The following is a 20,604-nucleotide window of genomic DNA, read 5'->3' as shown; positions in this document are numbered from 1 at the left end:
TTGGGAAAGAGCAGAATGGCTCGCAGACGGAAGAATCGTGAGTGTAAAGAGGTGAGCTGGCTTGCTTGGCTGGAATACAGGGGTCAAAGTGCAGTGTTTCACTAGATGAAGCAGGTGGTAAATTTAATCGCTCTTTAGTAAGCAAGCGCCCACTAAGGCTCTCCCCACCTGAGACTTGTATATGTCCACATACACCCTCGGACATTCCCAAAACTCTTAGCTTTCAGCAGACATCCCATGGAGACGGTCTCTCTTTCTCTCTCTCTCAGGTGGCAGAATTCCAGATTGCTTACAGGGACCATAAGAGAGATGGGATCAAAATGATCCCAAGGATAGGAGCATGAAGACCTGGGAGGTATAGTACTAACTCCGAGGGCATCGGGGAGGAGGAAAAAGATAAAGGGTTTAAGGTGAAGATAATGAGCTACGGATTCAACATCTTGAGTCTCGGGGGAAACTGCCAATCCAACATTGGGATGTCGGGAAAATAGTGCGAAATTCAGTTCCGGAGAGAGGGTGAACGGACAGGGCTGGAAATATAGATCTTTAGGTCACATGCATTCAGGTGGTAAGTGAAATTTCATCAATCAATCAATCAATCATGAACCTTCTGAAGGAAGCGTGGGTAGAGGAAGAGGAGTAGCCTAGTGGAAAAGAGCACAGGCCTGGGGGCCGGAGGCCCTCGGTTCTAATCCCAGCTCTGCCACTTGTCCGCTGTGTGACCTGGGGCGAGTCACTTCACTTCTCTGGGCCTCAGTTACCGCATCTGCAAAATGTGGATTAAGACCGTGGACCCTTTGCGGGACAGGGACGGTGTCCAACCCCATTACCTCGTATCTACCCCAGCGCTTAGTACGGCACCTTGGCACACAGTAAGTGCTTAACAAAAGCATAAAATAAAAATAAAGGAGAGGTCGGGTTCAGACTTGGCCCACTGTTCCTGAACTTGCACTGTAGCAAACGAGCTCTGGTCAATTCCAAAATATGGAACTTATTTCCCTCTGAAGAGATCAAACCCTGCCCCTGGACAAAATGAAGTCAGAGCACAATCCAGTTCATTTGGTCGGGTAGTTTAAGGTTGGAACAACCAGAGAGCATATGGTACTAATTTTTATAATTCTTTGGGAGTCTTGTCATGAAAAATTCTGACTGGGAAAGAAGATTGTGCAACGCAACACTGAATTCTTTAAAGCCCAGTGAAACATGCATGGACATACAAAATGTCTCTGACCACCAGACTGGAAAGCATGTAATTCGAAATTATTCATTGCGTGCATCTTACAATGAAAGTAACCGGAGAGGGAAGAGAAGGGCTGAGGGAAGGCTCTTTCTCTCTTCCAAGCCCAGCTGCTCATCCTACAGGAACGGGCCCAGACCTTCCCAGAAGCACAATTTTCCACCTTATCGCCTCAAGACTGTTTGCTCGTTGTGGGCAGGGATTGTTTCTCTTTATTGCTGTACTGTACTTTCCCAAGCGCTTAGTACAGTGCTCTGCACACAGTAAGCACTCAATAAATACGACTGAATGAATGAATGACTGAACGACTTCTCTGTCACGAGACAGCTCTTTGGGGTCAGGAATCGTGCTTCCTAGTTCGTGGAGTTCCCCTTAATAATAATAATAATGGCATTTATTAAGCGCTTACTATGTGCAAAGCCCTGTTCTAAGCGCTGGGGAGGTTACAAGGTGATCGGGTTGTCCCACGGGGGGCTCACAGTCTCAATCCCCATTTTACAGATGAGGTAACTGAGGCACAGAGAAGTTAAGTGACTTGCCCCAAGTCACACAGCTGACAATTGGCAGAGCCGGGGTTTGAACCCATGACCTCTGACTCCAAAGCCCGTGCTCTTCTCCACTGAGCCACGCTGCTTCCCCTTCGTCCTCCCCAGTGTTTTGTACATAGCGGACACTCGCCAAGTACTTCTGAAGGTGACCACCTCTTCCTCTTTCCCTCCATGATCTCCTGGAAATCTGGCGGCATCCGTCTGGTGTAGACCCCCTTGTTGCCCAGAGGGCATGGAGAGGACAGAGGATGAGTCGAGAAAAGAAGATGGGAGAGGAGAAAGGGCCTTCAGAGTGGAGGGTTGGATAATAACAACAATAATGATAATAATTGTGGTATTTGTTAAGTGCTTACTATGGTCCCAGCACCATACTAAGCTCTGGGGTAGGTACAAGATAATCAGGTCCCACAAGGGGCTCACAGTCTTAAGCAGGAGGAAGAACAGGAATTGAATCTCCATTCTGCAGATGAGGGAATTGAGGCCCACAGAAGTGAAGTGACCTGCCCAGGAGTCACCCAACTAGTACACGGCGGAGCTGGGATTAAAATCCAACTCCTCTACCTTTCAGACCCATGCTCTTTCCACTAGACCACGCTGCTTCTCTGGATGTGTGCATGCTTCTCTGGGTGGCTACATTTTAGAGGAGGGCCTTGAGATGGACAGGAGACAAGAGCAGAGAAAACCTAATAACGACAACGATAATAATGGTATCGGTTAAGCCCGTACTAAGTATGTTAAGCACTGTACTAAGCGCTGGGATGGATACAGGCAAACAGGGAGGGACACAGTCCCTCACATTCTTTTAGACTGTGAGCCCACTGTCGGGTAGGGACTGTATATGTTGCCAACTTGTACTTCCCAAGCGCTTAGTACAGTGCTCTGCACATAGTAAGCACTCAATAAATACGATTGATGATGATGATGTCCCATGTGGGGCTCACAGACTCTACCCCCATTTTTCAGATGAGGTAACAGGCACAGACAAGTGAAGTGACTTGCCCAAGGTCGCACAGCAGATAAGTGGAGTTGGGATTAGAACCCATGACTCAGAAGACTCCAGTCCGGGGCTCTAGCCACTGTGCGAACTCCTCTGGGGAGTCCACAGGATCAAGCGGTTGGGCAGACCCCCCAATCTTACCCTCGATCCTCCTCTGCGTCCGGCTCCGGTTGACTTCACCATAATGGTTTCCGGCGGGTCCTGAGGACAGCTTATGCAGGGTGGGTGCCGAGTTTGAGGTAGCAGTCACTGACTGAAGGGAATTTCTGAAATAGGAAGCGCTCGTGGAGGTCCGATATTCCGTAGCGTTCCGGCGCGTGGGGCTCGGAGGGTTTAATGAATTCAGGGCGGAATCCATAGATTTCTCAGGAAACCTGTGCTCTTTGGGGGTGCCGTTTTCTCCAGCTGGAAGAGCTTCTGCTGTGCAGCACAAGCACAAACACCCCTGGAATTAGTCAAATGTTATTTCCTCTTCCTAGCCCCCGTCACAATCTTTTTCAAATCCGCAACCTGATTCTTTAACCGCAAACAACCCCATCGTCTACAAAATTCAAAGAAAGCACCTTACCCACTAGGAATCTTATTCCTCCCCTGCCTGCTCATCACTGCTGAGACCCATCAAGGAGAGGTAATTGTTTACTTATTTGTTTTTAATGCTATCTGTTAAGCATTTACTACATACCAGGCACTGGGGTAGACACAAGCTAATCAGGTTGGACACAGTCCCTGTCCCACAAGGGGCTCACAGTCTTAATCCCCATTTGACAGATGAGGCAACTGAGGCTCAGAGAAGTGAAATGATTAGCGCATGGTCACTCAGCTGACTTGTGGAGGAGCCGGCATTAGAATCCAGGTCTTCTGGCTCCTAGGCTCTTGCTCTATGCACTAGGCCAGGCTGTTTCTAATTTTTGAGTGCCTACTGTGTGCAGAGTCCTGTATTAAGCTCTTGGGAGAGTACGGTAAAGTTGGTGAACAGGATCTTAACCTGCCCTACTTGAAATTACCAGCCAAACTTACAACCCAAACCAAACTGTGGCTCCTTTCAGAAAAGACTCTAACCCTCTCTTGGCTTCAGAACCGTGGCAACTTCTTCAAGTGGGAAAGCAGGGTCTTCTTTCCCCTCTGTCATTTTGAAAGGGCAAGTATATTTCCGATCTTATGGTCAGCTATTTTGGGGTCCTAACGTCTTTAGGAGCTCTGACAGGAGACGCAACTTGCCCGATTTAGGGGCTGGACTCCCGGACCTGAAAGCTTCAGCCTGTTTCCTGTTCCTAAGGATAACAATGATACGGTATTTGTTAAGCGCTTACTAATTCTCGGCCACTGTTCTAAACACTGAGGTACGGTTCATTAATACCCGTCCTAAATAGGGCTCACAATCTAAGTAAAAGGGAAAACAGGTCGTGAATCCCCGATCCTCACTGGGATGGTGAATGCTCTGCACATATAAATGCTCAATAAATACGACTGAATGAATGACCAAACAGCAAAGAAGCTACCACTCAGAAGCCTTGGTTCCCCGAATTTCCGCCTTCTCCTTCCACCACCCCTCCCCCTTCCTCCACCTTTTTTTTAATGGTATTTGTTAAGCACTTACTATGTGTCAAGCACTGTTGTAGACGCCGGCCATTCCCAGCCGACGTCGAATCTGTCGCTGTTGGGAATTGCTTTCCCACTATTAAACGCTTAATAAATGCCACCATTATTATTATTATTAGGGTCCCAGAATGTGCTGCCTGACTGTTAAGATTCTGGTGGGCAAGGACAATGTCTTCTAACTCTACTGCGCTCTCCCAGGCACTCAGTACAGAGCAAGAAGTAGGTGCTCAATACATACTCCTGAGTGAGCACTGGGGTGCAGGCAAGGTCAGCAGCCGGCCCCACGTGGGGCTCCCAGGCTTCACCCCCATTTTACAGATGAGGTAGCTGAGACATAGACACAGTCTTTTAGACTGTGAGCCCACTGTTGGGTAGGGACTGTCTCTATATGTTGCCAACTTGTACTTCCCAAGCGCTTAGTACAGTGCTCTGCACACAGTAAGCGCTCAATAAATACGACTGATGAGAGGCCCTACCTCTTCCCCTCCTCACAGCACTTGTATACAGTGCTCTGCACACCGTAAATGCTCAATAAATAAGATTGAGTAAATATTTGTACAGATTGATTACTCTATTTATTTTACTTGTACATTCCTATTCAATTTATTTTGTTAATGATATGCATATAGCTATAATTCTGTTTATTCTGACAATTTTGGCACCTGTCTACATGATTTGCTTCTAGACTGTGAGCCCGTTGTTGGGTAGGGACCGTCTCTATACGTTGCCGACTTGTACTTCCCAAGCGCTTAGTACAGTGCTCTGCACACAGTAAGCGCTCAATAAATACGATTGAATGAATGAATGAACAACCAGTCAATCAGTCCATCGTATTTATTGAGTGTTTACTGGGTGCAGAGCACTGTTCTAAGCGCTTGGGAGAGTATAATACCACAGTGTATTCATTCATTCAACTGTATTTATTGAGCGCTTACTGTGTGCAGAGCACTGTACTAAGCGCTTGGGAAGTACAAGTCGGCAACACAGAGAGACGGTCCCTACCCGACAACGGGCTCAACAGACAATCCCAGCCTACTATGAGCTGCAGCCTGGGGCAGATATTGAAAATTTATGGGTGACCTCATTTGACACCTAATTATCTGACAGTATCTGATAAGAAGCAGCTTGGTTTAGTGGAAAGAGCACAGGCTTGAGAGTCAGAGGTCATGGGTTCTAATCCCGGCTCCTCCACTTATCAGCTGTGTGACTTTGGGCAAGTCACAATCAATCAATCGTATTTATTGAGCGCTTACTGTCTGCAGAGCAATGTACTAAGCGCTTGGGAAGTACAAGTTGGCAGCATATAGAGACAGTCCCTACCCAACAGTGGGCTCACAGTCTAAAAGAGGGAGACAGAGAACAAAACCAAACATACCAACAAAATAAAATAAACAGAATAGACATGTACACGTAAAATAAGTAAATAAATAAATAGAGCAATAAATATGTACAAACATATATACAGGTGCTGTGGGGAAGGGAAGGAGGTAAGATGAGGGGGATGGAGAAGTTTATTTTAACTTCTCTGAGCCTTAGCTACCTCACCTGTAAAATGGGGATGAAGACTGTGAGCCCCACGTGGGACAATCTGATCACCTTGTATCCTCCCCAGCGCTTAGAACAGTGCTTTGCACCTAGTAAGTGCTTAACAAATGCCATTATTATTATTATTCTCCGTGCCTCAAGTTACCTCATCTGTGAAATGGGGACAAAGACTGGGAGCCCCATGTGGGACAACCTGATTACCTTGTATGTCCCCCGGCACTTAGAACAGTTCTTGGCACATAGGAGCGCTTAACAAATACCATCATTATTATTATTATAAAGATGTGGAGGGAAATAGAACATTTTGAATGTTCCCACATGCCAGGTGGGGGCTTACCTTCAGATGGGCGGGCTTCCATTCTGGGGTGTTTAGGAGACAGGGGAGCAGTGTACGGGGGAGAATCCTGAGGATATCTTTTAATGCTTCTGTTTTCTGAGACTTCATCCTTTGCTGCAAAAAAAGAGCTCCCTTTAGAAATAAAAACACACAAGCTTTTCCACGGTCACTAGTGCATAACGCTTAGAGAGAGGCTGACGTCACAACTGCTGCGAACTAACCCGCAATTTGGTCGTTAGCTCCTAAACTACCTGATGTGATCGGCTTCGGGGGTATTTTTCGAGTGGAGCGCTGTACTAAGCGCTTGGTACAATAGAAGCGGTAGACAGCGTGGCAAAGTGGATAGAGTGTGGGCCTGGGAATCAGAAGGAACTGGGTTCTAATCCCGGCTCCGCCACTTGTCGGCTGTGTGACCTTGGGCGAGTCACTTCACTTCTCTGGGCCTCAGTTCCCCCATTTGGAAAATGGGGATTAAGGCTTTGAGTCCTGTGTGGGACAGAGACTGTGTTCAACCTGATTCGCTTTTATCTACCCCAGGGTTTAGAACAGTGCCTGGCTCATAGAAAGCGCTTTAAAAATACCACTATCATTATTATTACTATTAGACATGTGCCCTGCCCTCTGCAAGTGAACCCCTGGCTTTTGAATCAGCCGTGGAAACAGGAAAAAAAAATACAAAACATGGCCCCAACCTTTCCTTTCCCTGTTCCCTTCCCATTCTATTCTTCATTTTTTCTGTCCCACACCTCCTTCCCACACAGCAGGGGGACGGATGGCGAAAACTCCCCACGGGGAAGTGGATGGAGAAATCTCAGGGAAGCACGATTTGCCCGGCTACGCGTAAGCCAGGGAAATAAATGATCCTACCTGGCCAATTCTCCAAGCTGTAGGCCACTGAGCCAAAGCCTCTTTTAAGGGCCAGCATGGAATCTGGAATGGCCGACATGACTTTTTTTTAATGTTATTTGTTAAGCGCTTACTGTGTGTCAAGCACTATTCTAAGCACTGGGGTAGATACAAGTTAGGTTGGATACAGTCCCTGTCTCAGTCGAGAGGGAGGGAGAACAGGTCTTGAAACCCCGTTTTTGCCTTTGAGGAAACAGACACAAAAAAGTTAAATGACTTGACCAACGCCACAAGGCAGGCAAGAACTCCAGCTGGAATCCTGGGGAAGCAGCGTGGTCTAATGGATACAGCCCGGACCCATGAGTCAGAAGGACCTGGGTTCTAATCCTGCCTCATCCACGTGTCTGCTGTGTGACCCTGGGCAAACCACTTTACTTCTCTGGGCCTCAGTTCCCTAATCTGTAAAATGGGGATTAAGACTGTGAGTCTCACGTGAGACAACCTTGTATCTACCCCAGCACTTGGAACAGTGCTTGACACATAGGAAGAGCTTAACAAATACCGTAATTACTATCATTATTATCAACCCAGATCCTCTGGCTCCCGGGCCCGTGCTCAATCCACTAGGCCACACTGCTTCCCATGACTCTAGTTTGGCCCTCACAAATGGTAGCCAGGGGAGACCGTAAGCCAGACGGGTCCACTGAGCAAGGTTATGTCTATTCACTGCAATAAGACAATATAAAAGACTTCCTTAACAGCTTCTGATGAAGACGTTATATTCCCACTTTCTGTTCTTGTGGAAAATACACTTATAAACCTTCTCGGGACCCTCGTGGGAGACCGAGACGCATTAACCCTTCTTTCGGGACACTAATTCGTGAGAGTGAGGTCACGAGAAAATCTGAAACGACGTCAGAAGACTCGTTATCGATAAACACCACTGCTCATCACATAATCGCCCGCAAGACATCGTTTCTGTTGTTTTAAATTCAATGCTCCAGCTGGGAAAGGTACCCAAGAAACCATCTGGGACAGTTTTCCGGTTCCTTCCTTGATTCTCAACAGACCCGATCAAGACAAAACCATCTCTCCCCTGCCTCAGGGGGTCCTTTTCGCCAAGCTACGGTTTCCTGTGGAAAGCCCAGGATGCTAAATCACCTGATCTGCTCCTGCCGTAAGCGCTGGGGCTGTGTGCGCTCCCCATGTATGGGCTGAATGGTTGGCTGCTAAAAAGGTTATCACACTGCAGGCTGTGGCAGAGCTTCTCCAAGAAACGCAGGACAAACGACGCACTGTTCACAGAAGGAAGATTAATGGCATGTTTCTCTCCGTCGAAAGAGGCTGTTAGGAAAAAGATGACGAAAAGCCACCTTTATTGCACGGTGTACTCGAGAATCGTCGCCCAGGCGCTACCCACATTAACTCGGCTCGCTCGTTTCAGAAAAGCAAAGGCCTGGCGGGCTCGCAACCTTCCAGAAAGTTCTCATCCCCTCTTTCTGGTCTTGGGTTCGGTTTCTACTATGGGCCTGTGAAAACGTCGACCCATTTGGAATGAATGAGCTTGCATTTGTGGATGGCACAAATTTTCCAAAATTATTCCAGACTGAATTTTCTTTTACTAGGACACCTACGGAACGATTTTGGTTTTAGAAGGTAAAAAGACCGTGTTCGCATTCCCCCACTTCTAAACAGCATGTGTGATTACGCTGTTTATTTTATACATTTGTTTTCTTTGAAATTGCCTTGTAGCACCATTCTCACTAGCGTGTGCACAGATCTGGAAATAAAAAAAACTAGCCAATTATTAGAGGGAGACAGAGAAGGAGAGGGACAGAGAGAGAAATAAAGTGAAAGGGAGAGAAAAGGTGGGGGGGAAAGCAAGGGAAAATTCCAAGAGACAATTAAAAATTGTCTTCTGCCTTCCGCCAGCTGCCTGGAATTCAAGGAAATACTTCATAAACTTTCAAATGAGAACAGGGTCGTCTTAAAATTGGCCACAGCATCTACTGCCCTTTCTACATTTAAAAAGAGCAAGTTATATGAGGCCAAATTAACTTTGCATGGCCAGTGATCACCACAATCCCTTTTATCTTCTCCCTACATCTATATTGGAAGATCCACCTATTCAATTTTTGGCATCATGGGAAAAAGCAATAAAAGTGCAACCTTTCGATCCAAAGCCACTAGGGAGCAACTTAAACAAAACAAGCTTTCTCTGAAAGCTGTACATTGGAGCTCTGGGGGAAAATACTGAACTTAATTCAGTGTCGGAAACTATTTCCTTTGTACTCTCCCAAGCGCTTGGTACAGTGCCGTGCACACAGGATGCGCTCAGCAAATATGATCGATTGATTTCCTCTTTGGAATAAGCATTAACTCTTTTATACCGTTAGTGAAGAATTTACTACAGGGGTTTTCACCCCAATGCATTCCCACGACTTCCAGATCAATCAATCGATCGATGACGCTTGCTGAACACCTCCTGTGGGCAGATAACTCTTTTTCTAATGTTATGTGTTAAGCGCTTACTACGTGCCGGGCACTGTACCAAGCAGTGGAGAAGATACCAGATAATCAGGTTGAACACGGTCCGTGTCCCAAGTGGGGCTCCCACTTTTAATCCCCATTTTACAGAGGAGGTAACAGAGAAGGGCTCCCAGTTTTAATCCCCATTTTACAGAGGAGGTAACGGAGAAGGTAAATGACTTGATCAAGGTCACACAGCAGACAGGTAGCAAAGCGGGGATTAGAACCCAAGTCCTCTGACTCCAAGGCGAGGGCTTTTTCCCACGCTGCTTGGGAGAGGACAACCAAGTAGATACATTCCCTGTACTCGAGAAGCAGTTACTGGCTTCTTCTAGACTGTGAGCCCACTGTTGGGTAGGGACTGTCTCTGTATGTTGCCAACTTGTACTTCCCAAGCGCTTAGTACAGTGCTCTGCACACAGTAAGTGCTCAATAAATACGATTGATTGATTGGCTTGTTGCATTGATGGTCTTCGTTATGTGAAACACTGCTGCAATGCATTGAATAGCAGCACAGTGGTCTGGAAGAATTAATGTTTCTTGAAACGAGCCATACCATCTCCCGAGAAGTACCTTTGGTCAACGGGAGAATTAGTTCCTTAGAAAACGTGCGGTGGCCGTGACTGCTTCATAACCAAGCGCTTAGTACGGTGCTCTGCACATAGTAAGTGCTCAATAAATACAACTGAATGAATGAATAACTGATTAATACGTGTGAATTAGGGCTTCCTCCACAACAAGGCACAGAATGTTTGGCTAAACTAAGCCAAACACAGATTTCCCCCCAAAACACACAGAATGAGTTACCTTTAGTCTGAACTGGGCAAGTCACTTAATGTCTCTGTGCCTCAGTTACCTCATCTGTAAAATGGGGATGAAGACCGTGAGCCCCACATGGGACGTGGACTGTGTCCAACCTGATTACCGTTTATCTACCCAAGCTCTTAGAACAAGTGCTTAGCACAGAATAAGCATTTAAACACCATTTAAAAAAAAACAAACATGGACTTCGAATCTTTTGAGAAGCACCATGGCCTAGGGGAAAGAGCACGGGCCTGGGATTTACAGGACCTGGGTTCTAATCCTGACTCCGCCACGAGTCTATTGTGTGACCTCGGGCAAGTTACTTAACTTCTCAGTTACCTCATCTGTAAAATGGGGAATAAATCCTACTCCCTGCTATTTAGACTGTGAGCCCCATGTGGGACAGGGTCTGTATCAGACCTGATTAACTCGTATTTACGCCAGCGCTTAGAACAGTGCTTGGCACATAGTAAGCACTTAAGAGAAGCAGCATGGCCTTGTAGAAAGAGCATGTACTTAGGTTATAATCCCAGCTGCGCCACACGTCTGCTGTTATTGGGTGAGTCATTTAACTTCTCTGGGGCTCAGTTACCTAATCTGTAAAATGGGGATTAAGAGGGTGAGCCCCAGATGGGACAGGGACGGTGTCCAACCTGAATAATTTGTATCTACCCCAGTGCGTAGAACAGTGCTTGGCACACAGTACGCGCTACTCAAGTACCATAACTATTGTTACAGTAAGCACTCAAGTGCAATTGACTGAATCAATGGCATTTATTGAGTGCTCACTAGGTGCAGAGCGCTGTACTAAGCGCTTGGGAGAGTACAATACAAAAGAATTAGCAGTGATCATTTTTTATTATCGTTATCATTGTTATTCTTAAGCATGTTTCTACAATCAAAAATATAGTCCACATGACACTTGAATTTAGAAGTAGCGAGCCAGTGATTTAGCCACCCGGGAAATTCAGGGTCACATTTTTGGCTTGGCTTTTGACAGACAATTCTCAATCAATCGTATTTATTGAGCGCTTACTGTGTGCAGAGCACTGTACTAAGCGCTTGGGAAGTACAAGTTGGCAACACATAGAGACAGTCCCTACCCAACAGTGGGCTCACCCCTCAAAAACTAATGACCCATAGTAGCGGGAACCACTGAGGAGGATTCTGTGTGTCGTAAATCGTTACGGCGCCGTAACGGACAACTCTGCCCTGATGGTCACTCCGATTTTGCCATTAGGTCGCTTTGAAACGGGGCTCCTAAAACACCATGGCTTAGTGGACAGAGAACGGTCCTGGGAGTCAGAAGGACCTGGGCTCTAATCCTGGTCTGCTGTGTGACCTTGGGCAAGTCACTTCACTGGGCCTCAGTTCCCTCATCTGTAGAATAGGGACTGCGAGCCCTACGTGGGACAGGGACTGTGTCCAACCCAATTATTTTGTTTAATAATAACAACGATGGTACTAAGCGCTTCCTATGTGCCAGGTGCTGTGCTAAGCACTGGGATGGATACAAGCCAATTGGGTTGGACACGGTCCCTGTCCCGTGTGGGGCTCACAGCCCGGCTCCTCCTTTTCCAGATGAGGTAAGTGAGGAACAGAGAAGCGACTTGTCCAAGGTCACACAGCAAACCAGTGGTGGAGCCGGGACTAGAACCCATAACCTTCTGAATCCCAGGTCGGCGCTCCACCCACAAGGCCATCCTGCTTCACGCTGCTTGTATCTACCCCAGTGCTCGGAACAGGGCCTACCACATTGTAAGCGCTTACACCAAATACTCTCCCTCTTATTGTCCTGCAAGTCCTCCCGCCCCCAGAATTCCCTCCCTCCAAGGAACGGAGCCAAGGATGAGAGGACCACGTCACCGGTTATCGTTTCTCCTCCGTGGTGGCCCGGCTTGAGGAATCCGAACACGGTTTTGGCTTGGTAGGAGCAGTCTACGCAGGCCTGAACAGCCTGCTGTAGCACCACGTTGACGGGGCCGGGGCCAAAATGATCGGGCAGCTGCTGGACCTTCTTCTTGTCCAGCTGAGGGCCGGAGTTCCCGTGCTTGTTCACGTAGACGCAAACTGAAAAGTTACAAGACGTTCGCTTTTATCCTTCTTTTTTGGTTTTTAATGTATGCGGGTAAGCACTTACCACACCGTCCTAAGCGCTGGGGTGGATACAAGCTAATCAGGTCACTCACTCAATCGTCCCTGTCCCACATACTCCTAATAATAACCGGGGTATCTGTTGAGCGCCTGCTACCGTACTGTACTGAGCGCTGTGGTAGATACAAGATAAAGAGGGTTGCACACAGTCCTTGTCACAGCGTGGCTTCGTGGAAAGAGCCTGGGCTGGGAACTCAGAGATTGTGGATTCTAATCCCGGCTCTGCCACTTAATCAATCGTATTTATTGAGCGCTTACTGTGTGCAGAGCACTGTACTAAGCGCTTAGGGGAGTACAAGTTGGCAGCATATAGAGACAGTCCCTACCCAACAGTGGGCTCACAGTCTAGAAGACTATCAGCTGTCTTGTCAGCTGTGTGACCCTGGGCAAGTCTCAATTTCTCTGTGCCTCAATTACCTCATCTCTAAAATGGGGATTAAGACTGTGAACCCCACGTGGGACAACCTGATTACCTTGTATCAACCCCAGCGCTTAGAACAGTGCTTGGCACACAGTAAGCGCTCAATACCATCATCATTATTATTATTATTATAGGGATCATTATTATTATTATTATTATTATTATTATTATTATAGGGATCACAGTCTTAATCCCCATTTTATGGTTGAGGAAGCTGAGGCACAGAGAACTTAAGTGACTCCCCCAAATTTAATTTAATTTAATTAATTAAATTTAAATTTAATTAATTTAATTAATTAATTAAGTAATTTAATTAAGGTCACACAGTGGTGGATCTGGGATTAGAACCCAGGTTCTCCTGATTCCCAAGCCCATTCTCTAGCCACTAGGCCATGCTGCTTCTCATGGGGCTCACAGTCTTAATCCCCATTTTACAGATGAGGGAAATGAGGGACAGAGAAGTGAAGTGACTCGCCCAAGATCACAGAGCAGGCAAGTGGTGGAGCCGGGATTAGAACCTAGGCCATGCTCTTTCCACTAGGCCAAGCTCCTTCTCTTCACTTATCCAGAAACAGCGATCACAGTAAAGGGCAGTGGAGAATTAGCTATTGAGCCCTGGTGCCCAAGTGATTGAGGGAAAATCTGGCCGGAAAAACACACTATCTACTGACGCCAGGGGATTTTTGGGAATCACAAACACGGCTGTGAAACTAACCTCTGCATAAGTACTTAGAACCGTAGATAAATCACACGGTCAGACACCACACATCTGTCTCTACAACTTCAATCATTTGGCCTGATAAAGGCCTGTCTAAGGAAAAATGCTATCAGAAGCATTTCAGCTACAGGAATTAAAATACATTTAGTCTATTAATTTTTTCGCCTATAACTGGAATCCTTAATCACTTAAATGTAAAGAGCAGGAACAGTGTGTTACTAACATAAAGACATAATTTCACATCTCAAGGAGCACGTGTTTTTTTTTTCCCCCTAGTTCTCAGGCCTAATGACCCTTCGATATTTAGCCTTTTACTGATTTTGAGTTTTGGTTAAATGTTGACAACCCTGTGGACATAAGAAAGGAAGTCAAATTCTGACAGGCTTTCTTCTGAATTTTACCTGATTTTTGATTAAGAACGCTGAGTTTCACTTAAACCTGAACTGCAGGTTGGTTGTGTCAGAGTGCTCTCTGAAATACATGCTTAGTTAAAATGCGTCAGAGCTCAACTACAAAAAAACCCAACATACTTACAACTCAATGCATTCTGGAAGAGGGAACAAAAAGAAGCCTTGTCATTTGGGTATATGGCTTCCTACATACAGTACGGCAAAAAATGCATTTTGGAGCTTAAAAATATACAGTTTACTGACTCAAATTAATGGTGACTTAAAGCTCATGCAATTATCCTGCTACCTATTAGCATCCACCGGTAGGATAGTGACATTATCCGCAGGTAACAGAGGCTGAAAAGATTAGGAATGAAGAAGATCTTGAGGGCTGGCGCACACAAAAAAGAAATGGAACTGTAACCTATCTGTATTTCACATATTTGTATTTGTATCTCACATACAAATAGGTGGGAGTGTTTGTTCCATGAGCAAAGCACTATCGGTTGGGATTCATTCATGCAACTGTATTTATTGAGTGCTTATTGTATGCAAAACACCGTACTAAGCGCTTGGGAGAGTAGGCTGTGATAATAATCAGATACATTTCCTGCCCACAGCAAGCTTATAGTTGTATTTACTGAGCGCTTTTTGTGTGAAAAGCACTGTTCCAAGCGCCTGGGAGATTATGATATAACAATCAACAGACACGTTCCCTCCTCACCACGAGCTTATAGTCCAGAGGGGGATGAGAGGAGGGATTTGAGCACGAGAAAGGCTTTAACCGTCGTCCCTACCAACTAATCCTCGCTCCCTCACTTGCTAACGCTGGTGCTCCTGCTCCTTCATCTTCTAGACTTCAGAATTCCCGGTACCCCTGCTCCAGGGTACGGGGGTCCCAACCTAATTTCCCGTGAGTGGGGCTCTGCAAGGCTCTCACCATAACAGGCTCTGGTCACTTGAACCCAGACTGCTCCTGGAGCAGCAATTTTCGGGAGTCCTACCCCCTAGGAGGGGTGGTGTGTTATTATTATTAACAATAATAACAATAACGGTATTTGCTAAGCATTTGGGATGTGCCAGGCACTGTACTAAGTGCTGGGGGAATTACAAGATAATCGGGTTGGACACAGTCTCTGTCCCACAGAGGGCTCACTGTCTTAATCCCCATTTTACAGATGAGGGAACTGAGGCCCACAGAAGTAAACTGACCTCCCCCAGTTCACACAGCAGACAAGTGGATCAGAACCCAGATTCTGGAGAGTGAGGCCCTGGGGTCTCTGTGGGGGTCATATGCCTATCTGTCCGATGTGATATGGGGGCAATTTAGATGGTCAAAAAGACAATGAATAGAATCTTTAGAAATTCTACGCTCACTTCCCGGCTCGCTCTCCCTTCTGTCCTGTCTACACACTTGGACCGGTGATTTACAGACATTTGCTCTTTGCTCCACCCAAAGCCAAAGCACATACATATCTTTAAATTATCTACTACAAATGACTTATTTATTCATATTAGTGTCTGTCTCCCCCTTCTAGATTGTAAGCTCGTTATGGGCAGGGAATATATCTGCTAACTCTCTTGGTTTGTACTCTCTCCAGCGTTTAGTTCAGTGCTCTGCACATAGTGAATGTTCATTAAATGCCACTGATTGATTCAGTCAATGAATCGTAATGATAATAATAATGATGGCATTTATTAAGCGTTTACTCTGTGCAAAGCACTGTTCTAAGCGCTGGGGAGGTTACAAGGTGATCAGGATGTCCCACGGGGGGCTCACAGTCTTAATCCCCATTTTCCTGATGAGGTAACTGAGGCACAGAGAAGTTAAGTGACTTGCCCAAAGTCACACAGCTGACAATTGGCGGAGCCAGGATTTGAACCCCTGACCTCTGACTCCAAAGCCCAGGCTCTTTCCACTGAGCCATGCTGCTTCTTACTGTGTGCACAACACTGTACTAAGCATTTGGGAGAGACCAATATAACAATATAAAAATAATTAAACGAGGTATTGTATAAACAATACAGTCCTCTAGACTGTAAGCTTGTTGTGGGCAGGGGATGCGTCCAAGTGCTCAATGAATACAATCAAATGAATATGACAGACACATTCCCTGCCCACAACAAGCTTAGAATGATTGGCTGATTGTTTCTCTTTGTTCACCAGAGGTCTTTTTTTTTAAAAAAAAAGCACTGATGCAGCTTTGTCAGCTCATCATCAAGCAACTTCTCTGATTTATTCATTCATTCAATCATATTTACTGAGCGCTTACTGTGTGCAGAGCACTGTACTGAGCGCTTGAGAAGTATAAATCGGCAACAAAGAGAAACAATCCCTGCCCACAGCAGGCTCACAGTCCAAGAGGTCACTCAGGGCAGGGAGCTCCTTTCAAAAATGCAAGGGTGTATGGGTGTATTTACCACTCTTCCTGCCTCCCAATCCAACCAAGGACACAGGCTCCCCAATCCCACGACTTCAACAAAATTGAAGTCAAAAGGAATACTCGAAGAATTAGACCCACGTTTCGAAACCCCTCAATTTACCTGTGGATATCATTGAGGCGGTTATTCCGGAAACTCCCATACCATCTTTAAGAATCTGTGGGTTGCTAATTTCTCCATCAGGCAAGTTGACGGGAGTAGTGGATGGGGGACACTGCTCTGGAAAAAGTTTTTTCTGTTTCAAAATGAAAAAAAAACCCACAAAAATCAACAAATAGTATTTACTGAGCGCCTACTACATGCAAAGCACTGTTCTAAATGCAAGGGAAAGTAAAATACAGCAGAATTAGCAGACATTTTCCCTGTCTAGAGGGGGAAATAAAGAAATGAGGAAACCTCCCAAACACCAACTGCCTTTTAAGAAAATTATATCAGTAATTTTTCCATTTAGAAGATGGGGGGGGTTATATCCTCTCCCTTTTATTTTGATATAGAAAGGACAGCTTTCCTGCTTTGATGAAGATCTTTACCACCACCTATGGTCTTTAGACTTTCCAGTTTGTCTACTATAACGCTCTGGGCATATCACTCCCCTCCTCAAAAATCTCCAGTGGCTACCAATCAATCTGCGCATCAGGCAGAAACTCCTCACCCTGGGCTTCAAGGCTGTCCATCACCTCGCCCCCTCCTACCTCACCTCCCTTCTCTCCTTCTCCAGCCCAGCCCGCACCCTCCGCTCTTTTGCTGCTAACCTCCTCACCGTACCTCGTTCTCGCCTGTCCCGCCATCGAACCCTGGCCCACATCATCCCCCGGGCCTGGAATGCCCTCCCTCCGCCCATCCGCCAAGCTAGTTCTCTTCCTCCCTTCAAAGCCCGACTGAGAGCTCACCTCCTCCAGGAGGCCTTCCCACACTGGGCCCCCTTTTCCCTCTCCTCCTCCCCATCCCCCTGCCCTACCTCCTTCCCTTCCCCACAGCACCTGTATATATGTTTGTACAGATTTATTACTCTATTTTACTTGTACATATTTACTATTCTATTTATTTTGTTAATGATGTGCATATAGCTTTAATTCTACTTGTTCTGACGATTTTGACACCTGTCTACATGTTTTGTTTGGTTGTCTGTCTTCCCCTTCTAGACTGTGGGCCTGTTGTTGGGTAGGGACTGTCTCTATCTAATAATAATAATAATAATGATGGCATTTATTAAGCGCTTACTATGTGCAAAGCACTCTTCTCAGCACTGGGGAGGTTACAAGGTGATCAGGTTGTCCCATGGGGGGCTCACAGTCTTCATTCCCATTTTACAGATGAGGTTACTGAGGCACAGAGAAGTGAAGTGACTTGCCCGAAGTCACACAGCTGACAATTAGCGGAGCCGGGATTGGAACCCATGACCTCTGACTCCAAAGCCCGTGCTCTTTCCACTGAGCCACGCTGCTCTATATGTTGCCGACGTGTACTTCCCAAGCACTTAGTACAGTGTTCTGCACACAGTAGGCGCTCAATAAATACGACTGAATGAATGAAAATGACTCTCCATTGCCCTTAATCACCACTCTTCCACGGCAGTATGACGGAGGAGCTATCCAAACAAGATGTTAGCAGTTGGAGGATGAAAGAGCTGCTTATTTGGTACAAGCTCAAGAGATACGTAATCTACCATGCTTCTTTCTTGCTTATTAAGCTACCCATGATTTAGACAATCACTTCCTCACGTATTTACTAACGAGGCGTGATTCCGTGTGAGACCTTGGGACTCCTGCTGCTCTATGTGAGAAGGATCGGGACATCAGCATCTGAGCACTCAGTCCTGGAAAAATCGAAGTGACTGTGAGCCCACTGTTGGGTAGGGACTGTCTCTATATGTTGCCAATTTGTACTTCCCAAGCGCTTAGTACAGTGCTCTGCACATAGTAAGCGCTCAATAAATACGATTGATTGATTGATTGAGTGCGGACCAAATGGCTAATATCCAGGAACACAGAGGAGACGGAGGAATTCCTCAAGCTGACTCGACCGGATTAGGTTTAACTATGTGTGGGTCCAACCCAGCCCTGGAGGAAAGGTTCATCTCGTGCAGGGTTCCAGCTCACAGAAACCTGCCCTTACTTTTACAAATTATGCCTTCCCAAGCCCAAGCGCTCAGTACAGTGCTCTGCACACAGTAAATGCTCAACAAATACCATCAATGGAATGACTGATTAGTTAGTTGATTGCATTGAGCGCTTACTGTGTGCAAAGCACTTGTACTGGGAGCTTGGGAGAGTACAATATAACAATAAACAGACACAGTCCCTATTCAAAACGATTATGCAGCGATTCTCCAAAGATCAGTTTATTTCCCCATGAGTAACTCTGGACAAGTGCTGTTTTCCTTTCAATAATAACACCTTTGCCATTTTTGTAAAAAGGCTATAAGGCAAGGTGCTTTGAGATCAAGTAATATTCACTGAACGCTTCCTATGTACAAAGCACTGTACTTAGCGCTCCACAGAACAGTACCAGCGCTTAAAACAATGCTCGGTGCTTGGCACAGAGTAAGTGCTCAACAAATACCATAATTATTGTCTGCTGCATGAACAAGGTCACTTACCTTCTCTATGCCTCAGTTACCTCATCTGGAAAATGGGGATTAGGACCGTAAATCCCATGTGGGAAAACAGTTCCAACACAGTGGCAGCAGTGTGTAAATAAGGGTTCTTTTTCTGTAGCAGTGGAATGCCTAAAGACGTACCGTTCAAGTGCTTTTTAATCTATTTACCCGGCTATTTTCTTGTTGAATTTCGACTTGCTTCCCCTGTGGTTTACATTTTGTTAAGTGCATTGATATGTCCATCCTCCTCTACTTAAGAGCTTCCCGTGGGTCAGGGACCTGGCCTGAATCGGTTTTCGTACATATATACCAGTCTCTAAGTCGGAACCTTCTGAAAATTGTAAGGGCGAAATACAAGTTAGCAGTCTCGTTTTCTTTCATCCCATTTTGTCTATGCCCCCTTGAATTCCAATCCTGTTTTCTAAAATGTCCACTACCTTCCCAATTTAGTGTCAGCTGAGAATCTGAGCCAATGCACGATTCTATTATCATCATCATCAATGGTATTTATTGAGCGCTTACTGTGTGCAGAGCACTGTACTAAGCACCTGGGAAGTACAAGTCTGCAACATATAGAGACGGTCCCTACCCAACAACGGGCTCACAGTCTAGAAGGGGGAGGCAGACAACAAAACAAAAATAAGATGTCAACCTGTTATGGAAGTTCGCATTTAGGATAGCATATTTAAAACTCAATGCTCCTTCCACACTCCTTGTCTCGTGGACAAAAGAAAAGTCAAAAGTCAAAGTCAAAGCCATTTGTTAAGGGAAAAAACAGCTGCAAATTGAGACAATAACAAGTCATCTACAAGGCCCATCATAACGAGGATAAAACTGCATAAACGTCACAAAGAATGAGCCATGCTACGGAGCCGCAGTGCGAATTAAAGTAGTGGGTGAGACTTACTTTTCTTCCTGGTTTAAGACATTTCTTTCTTGTTTTCAAATTCTCAGTATGAGCGGTGTTTTTGGTCAGGGGGACGGTTTTGGCAGTCTCCTTCTTGGGGGCTGAAGACTGTTCAGATGGTTTATTCCGGCCTGGTTTCTTGCCCCGCTGCGCTGACGTTGCGGCAGATTTCTGTGGAGACTGCATTGAACGCCGGGTCACTTTGAATGGGGATGATTGTGTTTTCGCACTACTCTTTGTAATGGAAACTGAGGGGAAAAAAAATACAAACAACAACAAAAAAACAAAATGAATGCCAGAAGTTGAAGGGTCACCTTTTGCATAAATGGAGCTCAACTTTCTTCTTCGAAAAAGATTTTTTTTTTAAGTTTTGGTTGCAAATCCACTTAGATTGTAAAATAGACAGATCACACATTTTAAAATGAAATACCACTTCGACACTGTGAAATTTTGATTTCTAAAAGCCACTTTATTACCCAATTCCTCCGAAGAAATTTCAAATAAAGGGAAAAAATAAAACCTATGAAATACA

At 45.7% G+C, this 20,604-nt stretch overlaps 1 protein-coding gene across 7 annotated transcripts in view; it reads right to left on the bottom strand.

The window, feature by feature from the left end:
- SCML2 (Scm polycomb group protein like 2) overlaps positions 1-20,604 on the bottom strand; it is an 84,375-nt gene that overhangs the window by 5,297 nt on the left and 58,474 nt on the right. For 3 of the 7 annotated variants that reach the window (XM_038757421.1, XM_038757425.1, XM_038757422.1), the window contains 6 exons: positions 20,073-20,320; positions 16,669-16,801; positions 12,309-12,512; positions 8,271-8,453; positions 6,264-6,377; positions 2,924-3,202 (listed from right to left, as the gene is read on the bottom strand). In XM_038757421.1, the coding sequence (XP_038613349.1) occupies positions 2,924-3,202; positions 6,264-6,377; positions 8,271-8,453; positions 12,309-12,512; positions 16,669-16,801; positions 20,073-20,320 (1,161 nt within the window). Of the gene's footprint in view, positions 1-2,923; positions 3,228-6,263; positions 6,378-8,270; positions 8,454-12,308; positions 12,513-16,668; positions 16,802-20,072; positions 20,321-20,604 lie in introns of all 7 variants that reach the window. The other 4 variants (XM_038757423.1, XM_038757424.1, XM_038757426.1 and 1 more) reach the window with 4 other exon arrangements.

This window comes from Tachyglossus aculeatus, chromosome 15 (assembly GCF_015852505.1).
Source record: "Tachyglossus aculeatus isolate mTacAcu1 chromosome 15, mTacAcu1.pri, whole genome shotgun sequence".
NCBI lineage: Eukaryota > Metazoa > Chordata > Mammalia > Monotremata > Tachyglossidae > Tachyglossus > Tachyglossus aculeatus.
This window is presented reverse-complemented; position numbering and strand designations above follow the sequence as displayed.